The 12,829-nt window shown below is 53.0% G+C and overlaps 1 protein-coding gene across 1 annotated transcript in view; it reads left to right on the top strand.

Annotated features, from left to right (window-relative positions):
* Positions 1 to 929: 929 nt before the first annotated feature.
* PLCG2 (phospholipase C gamma 2) overlaps positions 930 to 12,829 on the top strand; it is a 154,284-nt gene continuing 142,384 nt past the window's right edge. The window contains exons 1-2 of the mRNA XM_065925092.1: positions 930 to 1,054; positions 8,089 to 8,333. Of these exons, the coding sequence (XP_065781164.1) occupies positions 8,150 to 8,333 (184 nt within the window). The 5' untranslated portion in view covers positions 930 to 1,054; positions 8,089 to 8,149. The remainder of the gene's footprint in view (positions 1,055 to 8,088; positions 8,334 to 12,829) is intronic.

Here is a 12,829-nt window from a genome sequence, read left to right on the forward strand (position 1 = left end):
AAGCTTGCCTAAAGTCAGCACATGAGCCCTGTGGCTTTAGATGTCATATTTTCAGCCAGAGCAACATTTAAAAAGATTTTAAAAATCTTTAGCAAGATTTTAAAAAATGCTGTAAGTCAAGTGGCTCAGGAGTAGAACTGACGTGTCCTGACTGCTCTATAGGTGATAGAAAGGCTGACTCTAGTCACAATGGACACGTCCAAGGTGCATATGAAAGGTCTGAATAACAGCTTCATGAAACAGGAAAGAGGAAAAGAGCAGTATTTCTCAAAGAATATGTTACATCATACAATATGCGACTTGAAATAGGCTTGGTGTAGCTCAATAATCAACTAAATCCCATCACTAGGCACTTGACGGTGTCATCTATATATGCTTAGAAGTTTATAGAGTGAGCCATAAAATAATCTCTCATTGGGAAAACGAGAGATCAGTTCTCATGGTATTCCATGTTCCCTAGAACAAACTTTTGGGACTTTGATCCTGTCTGACAGATGAGGAAGCTGAGCTTAGGGTATTTATGTGGTTTGCCCCACGTAGCTAGAGGCGGTCAGACACCTGCGCAGACTCAGTGACGATCTCACAGTAGGACCATGAATGGCCAATTCACGGGGATTACAGGGGAGCATATTAAATGCATGTGAAATACACGTGTGCAGTAAGCGCTCCATAAATGCTGGTCCCTCTGGAAGTTCTCGCTCCACCTTGCAAGGGACCTGGGGCAGGCAGGTCGAACCCCTCCCGCTGCCTCAGTTTCTTCCTCCGCCCGCAGAGGCGCGGTCCCGAGGCTGGCCCGCCCCCGGGGAGGGAGCACGCGGCGCCCCGGGTGCTCCCAGCAGCGGGCGGTGCTGGGCCCGCCTCGGGGCCGGGGGTGGGGCGGGTCGGGGCGCGGGGGGCGGCCCCGGAGGAGTCACGTGGCGTGCGGCCGCGGCCGAAGGAGAAGTAGCAGTGCCCGCGTCGGAGGGCGTGCGCGGCAGGGAGTCCCCGGAGCCCGGACGGCGGGCGGCTGCGCGCGGGACCCCGGAGCCGGGACCCGCGGCAGGGGCGCGGCCAGGTGAGTGGCGGGGTTGGGCGGGGGCGCCCGGGGACGCGCGCCCCAGGGACGCGCGCCCAGGAAGCCACGTCCAGGGCGGGGGTCCTGCGCAGGGCGCAGCTGGCGCAGGCAGGGGTGGGGCGTGCTGCCCGGCCCCCGGCTCGCTGTGCCCAGCGTCCGGGCGAGGACGGCCACTTCCTCACCCCGGACCGGCGCCACTCCGTCGGTTGATGCCCCGGGGCAGCCCGGCTTTGAATGGGAACCGGAGGAAGCGGCGCGACTTGCGGTCTGGGGTTCGCGCGAGCGCCGGCGTTCTAGGCTCCGGTGGCCCTGGGGGTCCCGCGTGGGGGGTCGGGCGTGTTTCCTGGCCACCACTGTGCCGAGGGCTGTGGACTCCAGGCGCAGGCCGGCCCCTGGCACTTCCCTGCACTACACAGGTGGTTGCGGGTGGCGAGCGGTACCGAGGAAGGCGCAGCCCCTCGCTCTGAGAGATTGGAGAGTTTTCGGGGGATCCAAGGTTCCCTGCCCCGCCCCACAGTGGTGTGCAGAATTATGTTTGTGCGACTGTGCGTTTTCCTGGTTATGTTGTGGAATCGCGGATAGGTGGTTCCCCCCACAGCGGAAGAATTCGAGGAAAAGACTAGTCCGGTGTGGACCCCGGGGTGGGGGCGGGGGCGGTTGGCCACTGGATTCCAGAGGGGGCCTGGGATGGCTCTTCTAGCACCCTGATCATGAACTTAGAGTAAGAAAGTGTGTGTGGGGGGGGTGGGGGCGGGGGGTGACGCGCACGGGAAACAGGTGGCCTTGTTAGTCAACGTAATTCGAATTTCGATTCCAGCTGTGTAATCTTGGGCAGGTCAAAGACTCTCTCAGCCCCAGTTTCTTCCCCTGGATACTTGGGCCACCGAAGCCTACATCCCAGGGCTATGTGCAAAGTTGGGGCTTATCTGCCACTTCTTGACTCTCTGGTTAAGAGCCCTGCGTGGGGGCCCGGGCCAGCATCCGTAGCTACAGCCTTGCAGGCAGTCTTGAGTCCCTGGCTGTCCCAGGCAGTTCTCCTTATTACAGCGACGAATGCCACGTGTGTACCACTGCAGGGTTCCCTGATGCTCAGATCGCCTAATGATACCCGCCCCCCTTCCCCCCCAGCTTGTGAAACTCCTCTGGAGGAGGCAAAGCCAGGACCCCCATAAATAGCCCTTGGGCTGAGTGGAGTTGGTGGAAAATTGAAACTGAGAAAACTTTTGAAACCGTGTCTTCATTTAGAAAACTCTAAAAACTCAAAGCCGAAAAGCTCATCCGTTATATCAGCACTTAAATCAGTCACGAGTGGATGGTCAGACCCTTTACCTGCTCCCACTCTCCAAAAATAACCATTCCTCCTAGGTTTATAAGCAGACAGCCTTTTAAAAAAAATCATTTAAAAAATTAGTTTATTTTAATTGGAGGCTAATTACTTTACAGTATTCTAGTGGTTTTTGCCATACATTGACATGAATCAGCCATGGGTGTACATGTGTCCCCCATCCTGAACCCCCCTCCCACCTCCCTCCCCAGTCCATCCCTCAGGGTCATCTCAGTGCATTGGCCCTGAGCGCCCTGTCTCATGCATTGAACCTGGACTGCTGATCTATTTCACATATGGCAACAGACAGCCTTTTTAAACATGTAATAATATTTATTAGTTTGCAACTCTTTTTCATCTGCCTCACAAATCTTCCCAGATCACAGTACTTGTAAATCTTCCTCCTCCTTTTCAGTAGCTAGTGAACTTTCTTTAATGTGGGCTTCCCTGGTGGCTCAGTGGTAAAGAATCTGCCTGCCAATTCAGGAGACATGAGTTTGATCCCTGGATCAGGAGGATCCTCAGGAGATGGAAATGGCAACCCACTGTGGTATTACTGCCTGTGAAATCCCATGGACAGAGGAGCCTGGCCGGCTACAGCCTGTGGGGTCGTAAAAGAGTTGGATGCGACTGAGCAGCTAAACAATTCTTTAACGTGTGTATCCCGTCATGTAAGGGATTCCGCCCTCCGCCCCCAACCCATTCATGAGCAGCTGAATTGTTTCCTGTTCTTTCCTCTTACAAATATTTTTGTGCATTTTTCTGTACAACGCTGGATCAAAGCAGATGCATGTTTTACATTTTAATAGATGCTCGCAGGTTACCCTAAAAAAAAAAAATGGAACTCATGCACACCCGTACCTGCCATGGCTGACCCTGCCGAGCTCCTCCAGTGAGAATATGAATCACCCTGTCTCTGCAGGTAGGTGTGACATGCAGCGATAACACCCCTCCTGCCCTCGGAGGGGCTGTCACCTCTCAGGGTGCAACTGTGCCGGGAGTCCAAGAGAATTGTCTTGTGGGATTTTGTATGAAATCCTGCCCTGCTCTGACATGTGCAGAGAGCCTTGAAGAGAAGAAAGCTCTCCTGTTTCCTGGTTCTGGGTCCTTGCATTATTATTTTTTTAATCTTTATTGGACTATAGTTGCCTTAAAACGTTGTGTTAGTTTCTGTTGTACAGCAAAATGAAGCAATTATATATACACACATGTGTTACGTGTGCTCAGTCGCTCCCATTGTCTCCAACTCTTTGCCACCCCATGGACTGTAGCCCGCCGGGCTTCTCTGTTCATGGGATTTTCCATGGCAAGAACACTGGAATGGGTTGCCATGCCCTCCTCCAGGGGATCTCCCCAATCCAGGGGATCGAAGCCATGTCTCCAGCATTGCAGGCGGATTCTTTACAGTTGAGCCACTGAGGAAGCCCATATATATACATATATTTACTCTTTTTTAGATTCTTTCCCATACAAGTCATTACAGAGTATTGAGTAGAGTTCCTTGAGCTATACAGTAGGACCTTGTTAGTTACCTCCTCTATGTATAGTAGTGTGTATATGTCAATACCAGGCTCTCAGTCTATGCCCTCCATTCACCCAGGAACCATAAGTTTGTTTTCTACATCTGTGAGTCTTAGTTGTTTTGTAGATGACTTCATTTGTACCTTATTCCACATATGAACGATGTCATATGATAATTTGTCTTTCCCAGAAGTTTATTTCAAAGAGAAGAACATGAAAAGTAGGATCTTATTAAATCTCAGCCTCATTTGTGTTTAACACCATAAGTCATTTTATAAAATTACCCAGGGAGGATGAGAAACAGGAACAAGAAAGGGATTTCAAGCCTATGTCATTTTTTTTTTTTTGAAAGCAGAAGCAAAATAGAAATTGCCTGTGATGGCCAGTGCCCTCCTCCGGGGTCAAGGCCTTGGAGACCTTGTCTTAGTTGCTGAAGCGTTGAACCCTGAAAGCCCGAGTTGGGAGCTGGTGGGTTTTAGTGGTTGACTCCAGGGATCTTGTGGCCAAGAGGATGCTTTCCTGGTTCTTAGAGAAGGACATGAGAGACTTGATGTTTATGGTTGAGCCAGTCCACTGGGCTTCTGCATGGGGAGTGACCAGAATCCTGGGAAGATGAGTCCAGGGCCCTCCCAGAGTCAGAAGGAACTGAGAGCCCTGGTGTTCCCAGGTCGGCTGGTTTAAGGGGCAGTGTTGTGAGGCGGGGCGTGTTCCCTGTTTGCGCCCTGCTGCCCCTGGGAGTGGGGAACTCGAGAGGTGTGTCCTGCTCCTGACACTGCAGCTGTGTGACCATGGATGAGTCGTTTGACATCTCTGCGCTGTTAGTTACTATCTGACCAGATTGTGAATTCCAGAAGGGGGTTCCAGAAGGAGCAGGGGCATGGGATTCAGACCGGGACTCCCATCCTGATTTTGCCACATGTCTCCGTGACCTTGATCACGTGATTTCACCTCCCAGGCCTTGAGTTTGCAGCCCAAGTATTTCTCACTGAGATAAATGAGATGAACCTGATATGGCAGGTGCAGGCACCCGGGAGGGCCAATAAACAGCAGGTTTTCCAGGGTGGAGACTGGCCTCAGGCCCCTTGCTTGTCCCCTGACCTAGAATAGGGGGTGGTGAGGCAGGAGGCTCCGATCAGGCAGGGTTCCTGCACACCCTTGGTCCCTGGGCTTTTGTTTCAGCGAGTTCCTCGGACTAGAGCACCGTCCCCTCCCGCTTCATCTCTTTTAAACATTGGATTCAGATGCCGTCTTCCCCTAGAAGCTTCCTCTGAGCACTGTTAAGTTCCCAGCCTCACCTTAGACTCAGTTGGGAACCCCTTCCTGCTGCTCCCTTAAGACCCCCATGTCTCTGCTTCTGCAGAATCATGGAGCTGACTGTTTCCTAATGGGTGGAGATCGGGTGTAATTCATGACTTTATTGCTGGACTGTCAGCACACCTGGGAGGTGCCCTGACTGTGGGTGTGAGGTAGAGGGGGACAGGGGCAAAGGACAGGGTCTGGGCCTCACCCCTCATTTGCGTGCGAGTCCACTGCCCCTGCCTGTCATAGAGCTGACCCTTGGTTAGTGCTTTGATCAGCTGGCTGATTAATATCATCGGAAGCCCTGCTAGACTCTGTTTTTGTTGTTGTTCAGTCACTAAGTTGTGTCCAGCTCTCTGTGACCCCGTGGACTGCACCACGCCAGGCTACCCTATCCTTCACCATCTTCTGGAGTTTGCTCAAACTCACGTCCTTTGAGTTGGTGACGCTGTCCAATGTTCTTATCCTCTGTTGTCCCCTTCTCCTCCTGTCCTCAGTCTTTCCCAGCATCAGGGTCTTTTCCAGTGACTTGGCTTTTTGCATCAGGTGGTCAAAGTATTGGGAGCTTCAGCTTCAGCATCAGTCCTTCCAGTGAATATTCAGGGTTGATTTCCTATAGGGTTGACTGGGGGCTGTACAAACACTGTGGGGTCTAGTCCATCCAGAGCCCCTGGAGGGTGGTGGTATTCCCATTATACAGCTGGGACAGCCGAGGCCCTGATTTTGAGCAGTTTGGCACAGCGGCTCTGGGGCGGCCCAGGAGCCCTGGCTGAACACCCGGCTTCTCTGCAAGGTAAGAACTGCAGGAGCCTAACGGGGTTTGCAGGTGGGGACGAGATAAGAAATATACAGGGCTAGAGATGCACTCGGGGAGGAAGGGCAGGGTGGCACACACCGAGGGGGTGACGTGTACACACCCTGCCACATGTGAGATAAACGGCTCGTGGGAAGCTGCTGTAGGGCATGGGGGCTGAGCTCCGTGCTCTGTGATGACGGAGGGGTGGGATGGGGCAGGGGCTGGGCGGGAAGTCCTAACGGGAACGGGCATACAGCGTACGCACCTGTGTGCCTGCTCAGTCGTGTCTGACTCTGTGCGACCCCACGGACTGCAGCCCGCCAGGCCCCTCTGTCCATGGGGTTTCCCAGGCAAGAACACTGGGGTGGGGTGCCACTTTCTTCTCCAGTGTGTGGTATGCAGAGAGCTGATCCACTTTGTTGTACACAGCAGAAGCTTACACAACATTGTAAAGCAATTATACTCATATATATAAAGCCTGAGTGGAAAAGGGGGAAAAAAAGATACAGGAAACAGTGGATGGTAACAGGAGCTAAACCTGAGCATCGCTGACTATGAATCTTTGTTTTAAGGGCTGAGATATCTGGTTTAATCTGCAGAAGAACCTTCAGCCTTCCTTGAAGGAGAATCCTGCATCTGTTTTCTTCCCATTTACAAGGGTGGAATCCAGCCCTGGGGGTGTGGTGACTTGGGGTTGGGGCTGTGGTCAAGTCCCCTCGAAGCGAGGGGCACTGAACCTTGGGACACTTGGGAGGCAGGATGTTGTGGGGGTGGGGTCGTGCAGAGCGTAGCTCTGGGAGCGGCCTGAATCCACTCATTCTTTTTGTTTGTGTGTGTTTATTTTGGGGCTGTGCGGGTCTGCATTGCTTTGCTCGGGTTCCTCTAGTTGCAGCCAGTGGGGGCCACTCTTGATTACATTGCTCTGGGCTCCTCACCGCGGTGGCGTCTCTTGTTGTGGAGCACGGGCTGTAGGCACGCAGGCTTCAGTAGTTGTGATGTGCAGGCTCAGTTGCTCTATGGCGTGTGGAGTCTTCCCGGACCAGGGATGAACCTGTGTCCCCTCCATTGGCAGGTGGAGTCTTATCCACTGCACCACCAGGGAAGTCTCACTCTTTAATTTTTTTTTTAATTCATTTATTTTTAGTCGGAAGATAATTGCTTTATAATATTGTGTTGGTTTCTGCCATACATCAATATGAATAAGCCATAGGTATGCCTATGTCCCCTTCCACTCTTCTTAAAGCATCCTTTTGGTTCCTGGCCTGAGAATTCACTCCAGGGTCTGGGGTGGGAGCGGGCGACCAGAGTGACCCACGAATATAAGATCCCTGGAGGAAGCGGGGAAGGAGACCCCCTGCTTTCTGAGTTTGCTGGTGGGCTAGATGCGGGTGTGAGAGGAGCCAGACAAGGGAGGCTCTGGGATCTGGGGCCCAGGCTCCTCTCTGGGAAGCTCTGAGTGTTCAGGAGGATGAGGGGTGACCAGGGACCCCCCTGGAAGCTGAGCCCCACACCAGGTGCATCGCTAGTGGCTTCTTGACTGTCCCAGTCAGAGTGGGGCTCCCAGGGGTCACGCGGCCTGCCCAGGGCCACACGGTCAGCGGGAGCCTCCACGTGGGGCTGCCAGGCCCTGCTGTTTTCTGCTCTTTCTGCTCCGTTTCCACGCGGAGGTCTCCACGCACCCATTTGGGAGGTTTTTTCTCCTATTCCCAGCTCCACTTGGGAAGTAAAGGAATGGTTAGAAGTCTCTGGGCAGGGTGTCAGGGGTGGGGACAGGAGCCAGCCTGGGCTCCTTTGGCTATTCAAATATTCTACAGCATAAAAGTGCATGGGGAGGGAGAGATGGCGGCCCAGGTTGGGGTGATTTGGTTATTCAAAGCCGGGATAACGGTTGGGTCACTGAGGTCAAGGGCTCCACCCACACCTTGCTTCCATTTAAACATCTGAGCGGCTGGTGAGCCCCCCTGCCACCTGCACCTTCTTCCCACACTCATCCTGATGGGCATGAGAGAGGATTTTGGCTTCTGAAGCTCCCTCCTGCTAACCGAAGCCCGCTAAGTTAACTGAAACAAGTTCCCCCTTGCTTCCTTCCTCCAGCCTCCTTGTTCACCCCCTTCCTCCTCGCCTCCCCCCTGGGGAGCAGACGACCACGAGCACTATGGCCAACGTGGACACCCTCCCGGAGTACGAGAAGAGTCAGATCAAGCGGGCCCTGGAGCTGGGCACCGTCATGACCGTGTTCAGCTTCCGCAAGTCCACCCCGGAGCGGAGGACCGTCCAGGTGATCATGGAGACGCGGCAGGTGGCCTGGAGCAAGACGGCCGACAAGATCGAGGGCTTCCGTGAGTACCTCTCACCTCCCCGCCCTGGGCAGCAGGCCCAGCAGCTGTCGTTGGTTCGACACCTTCTTCTGAAAAGGAGAAGTGGCGTTGCTCTGTCTGGGTCTCTGACTGGGGTTTGGAGCAGGTGGGGACGTCGGCCAGCAAAGCCCTGGTGAGGGAGCGGAGGCGTGCGTGGGCCAGCTGGGAAATGACCTCCAGACAGCTCACCTGGGCTGCTGGCAGCTGAGCGCCCCATGTCACGGCGTCAGGGACCGTTCGGTCTGTGTTGATGGTCAAGCCGTCTGCCCTCTTGAGGGCTCACTGGCCAGAGCTTGTGGAAAGTCTTCACTTGGTGGTCAGATGTTGGGTTTTAGTGCAGACAGCAGAGCGAGAGGTCTGTGGTCTACTCCATGTGGGCACTTCGCTGAGTGTGTGTAGCCCTCCGGTGAGGCTCTGCTCCGAGTGGGGGCAGTTTCTTTTTTCCTTCCGCCGTACACTGAGCAGTGGGTTCAGATCCTCAAGGTTCTAAGGCCCCTTTTTCACTCAGGGTCTGGAGATGTGAGCAATGTACAGTTGCAGAGACTTGCTTTAATGACTTTTTGTTGACTCCTTTTAAATTGAGAAATTAAAGCGTGTGCTTGGGGGGAAAATCAGACAATCATAAACAAAATCTGTCTTCCCCAGTCCCACCCCAGGCTCTAGAGGCCCGCTCCCACCCAGCTCTGCGGTCTTCCAGATGTATTCTGTGCTTGTGTGATTTGTCTGTTGTTTTTTTACACAAAGGAATACCTATTGCATATATACTTCTGCACTGTGATTTCTTTTTTAAATTTAATAGTTTTCTTTTAAAAAATTTTTATTTACTTCTTTGTTTTTGGCTATGCTGGGTCTTTGTTGCTGCATGGACCTTTCTCTAGCTGTGGCGAGCTGGGGTCACTCTCTAGCTGTGGCGTGCAGGCTTCTCCTTGCAGTGGCTTCTCTTGCTGTGAATCACAGGCTCTGGGGCGCGGGCTTCAGTAGTTGTGGCTCCCCCGGCTCTAGATCAGAGGCTGTATAGTTATGGTGCATGTGCTTAGTTGCTCCGAGGCACGTGGGATCTTCCTGGACCAGAGATTAAATCTGTGTCTCCTGCACCAGCAGGCAGATTCTTTACCACTGAGCTGCCAGGGGAAGCCCCCTAATAGTTAACCATTGAGGTGTTTTCTTATCAGCATATTGATCTGCCTTTTTCTTTTATCACCACATAGCATTCTGGCTACAGTGTGATAGTTTAACCCCTAGAGATGGACACTTTGGGTTTTTCCAGTCTTTTGCTATTAGCTGTAGCGTCTATTCATGGATTCTTCTTTGTTTTTTTTTTTTTTTTTGCTAGCAGATTTATGGAGACACAATTCACATACCTTATAATTCAGTTTGGTATATTCCCAGATATGTGCAGCCACCACAGTTTTAGAATGTTTCATCACCCCTAAAAGAAACCCTGTACCCTCCAGCCATCCATCTGGTCCTCCTCCACCTCTCCTGCCTAAGCAACCTTTCATTTCCTTTCCATTTCCCTGTTCTGGACACTTCCTATAAAAGAAATCACATACTATGTGGCCTTTTGCGACTGGCTTCTTTCACTAAACAGAATGTTTCCCACATTTTCACAATCCGTCCGTGCTGTGTGTGTCTCAGGACTTCATTCCTTTATGTGGCCGGGTAATATTCCTTTCTACAAATATTCCACAGTTTGTTGACCCATTCATCTGTTGATGGAAATTTGGGTTGTTTGCTCTTTTTGGCTGGTATGAATCCTGCCGCTGTGAGCTTTCGTGAATGATTTTTTGTGTGGCTGTGTGTTCTCATTTCTCTTGGGTGTATGCCCAGGGGTAGGGCTGCTCCTCAGCCAATGCAGTAACTTTGTTTGATCATTTTAGGAACCCCCCCAGGCTGTTTCCCAAGTGGCTGCACTATTTTACATTTCCACCAGCTGTGTGTGGGGGTCACCTTTACATTATTCTTTCATGCACACATGTTGGGTTTATCTGAAGGACAGTGTCCTCCATGTGTAATTTCTGAGTTAGAGGGCACGGGGTGTTTTTAACTTTGAAGGACGGTTGGATCACATCCCGCAGAAGCTCCTGAGGTGTTGGGGGCCCCTCTAGTTCCCCCCATCTGCTCCCATGCTGCCATGGGGTTCTGAACTTGACGGTTCACAGGTGGACTCTGATAGCACATCGTGGCTCTTCATTTGGTTTCTTTTATCATGAGTGAGACCAAGTAGCTTTCCAAAAGGTTTCTCCTGACTCTGGAGCCAAGCCGGCCTCCAGCGGCCCTGAGCCAGAGGGCCTGCTCTGAAAGTGCCCGTGTCTGGAGGCCGCCGGCCTTCCCCCTGACTTTGTTTACGTTGGCCTCACGACCTCCCCGGTGGCCCAGACCTGTGGCAGCTGGGGCGGGGGCGGGGGCCTGCAGGGCCAGGGCGGGCCCAGCGGTAAACACAGGTGTCCCGCCCACTGACCGTGGACGGCCGGGCCCTTGCCGGCCCGCTGGCTGAGCGCCAGAAACACCTGGTGAGGGGGCATTTGAAGGTGCAGGCCTCTGGCGCTTTCTCCTGACGGTTCTGATGGTGTGAGACAGGATTTTGCCTCCTGAAACCCACACGCTATGGTTCTCCCCAGTCACTAGGTAAGAGCAGTTCCTCCTTCTCTTTGGGGTGGCTGAGGGCGACTGTCATTCATCAGGTTGGTTGGGATTCAGTATTTTAATGAACTCCCCAGGTGATCCTGGTAGCTAGCCAGGTTTGGTAGCTACTGCGCTAGCGACTCCCTCCTCCCACCGCATCCCACCATGTCCTTCACCCCATACCCCGTCCTCCCACCCCTCCACCCTCCCCTCCTTCCAGCCTTCCTTCTTTCCTTCCACTGGGAGCTTCCCTTCCTCCTTCCATCTATCCATATTTGAATGCCTGCTCTGCTGGGCACTATTCTAGGTACTGGAGATACGGCAGTAATTGAATTAGACTCCAGTCCTCACAGAGTCTGCATTGTTGGATTAGGTATATGCAGCGTGGAGTCTGACTCCAGCAGGGTCTGATGAGCTTGGCCACATGAGCATAGGCACGTTCCATCCCCTTGCTCAGATCCGGTTCTCCTGTCTGCAGGACGGGGGCGGTATTGGCATCCATGCAGTGTCACGGCTGTGAATGGACGGATGAGTCGCTGGATCAGAAGGCTGAGCACGGCGTGCAGCCCTGGACTGGTGCGAACTGCTGCTTTTGCTTTTGCCGTCGTTGTGGGCGACGAGCGGTGGCCAGCCTGTCCGGGGCAGCAGAGTCTTGCTTAGGTGTTTGGGCTTTCTCTGGAGAGCAGTAGGGCTCCGCCGAAGGGTTTTCAGACGAGGGATGGTGTGAATGCCTTTGTGTTTTTGAACCTGCACTGGCGAGCCTGTGTGAGATGGCTGTGTCATGGAGTTTGTAAAGTGACACAGCAGCCAATGTGGGGGTAAAGCGCTTTAAAAAGGTGCTCCCCTGACCACCTAGAGAGAACAGGCCTTCGAGCCCTGGACGGGGCCACTCAGCACCTCATTTCCAGCCTCTTGATATAGGGGTGGTGTCCTGGGGGGCCGCAGCTATGGTGTTGCCTTAGGGGTCTGAGTTAGCAGGAGCCTGCAGGTTACTGTGGGGTCTGCAGAAGACAGCACCCGTGTGTGGTTCTGGGGTCATTGGCAGGTGGCCTTTGACCTCTGAACAGGTGTCATAGCCTCCTGTGTGGGCCTGGGTGAAGGTAGACACCCACGGGTCTCACTGTGCACAGCAGTGAATGGTTCTTGGCCAGGGCGATCCCGTCCCACCCATGCAGGGGCATTCGGCAATGCCTGGAGATACTTTAGTCCTGGTTATTTGGAGGGGGTAGCTTCTGGCATCTATCAGGTTGAGCCCAGGGATACTGCTAAACATCTTAAAATGCACAGGACAGCCCCCACCCCAAATGATTATCCGGTATAAAATTATAAGATATCAGGGGTGCCAAGGTTAGAAACCCTGGCCTAGGAACTTCCCTGGTGGTCCGGCGGCTGAGACTCTGCACTTCGATGCAGGGGTTTTTGTTGTTGTTTAGTTGCTAAGCTGTGTCCAACTCCTTTGCAAACCTATGGACTGTAGCCTACCAGGCTCCTCTGTCCTTGGGATTTTTCCAGGCAAGAATACTGGAGTGGGTTGCCATTTCTCCAGGGGGTCTCCCCGACCCAGGGATTGAACCCACATCTCCTGAGTCTCCTGCATTGGCAGGCAGGTTCCTTACCACTAAGCTACCTGGGAAGCACAGTTCCTGGTCAGGGAACTATATCGCGCGTGCCACAACTGAGACCTGGCACAGCCATGTAAAATTTAAAAAAATTATTAAAACGGAAGAAGAAAAAGTGTATTTCTTCCTTAAAAAAATATGAAGCAACCCTGGTCTGAAGTCATGTGTTTGCTTTGCTTAGAACCGTAAAATGTCACTGGATATATTAGGCTTCCCCGTTGGACCGTGTCATGA

Source organism: Muntiacus reevesi, chromosome 2, assembly GCF_963930625.1.
Source record: "Muntiacus reevesi chromosome 2, mMunRee1.1, whole genome shotgun sequence".
Classification (NCBI taxonomy): domain Eukaryota; kingdom Metazoa; phylum Chordata; class Mammalia; order Artiodactyla; family Cervidae; genus Muntiacus; species Muntiacus reevesi.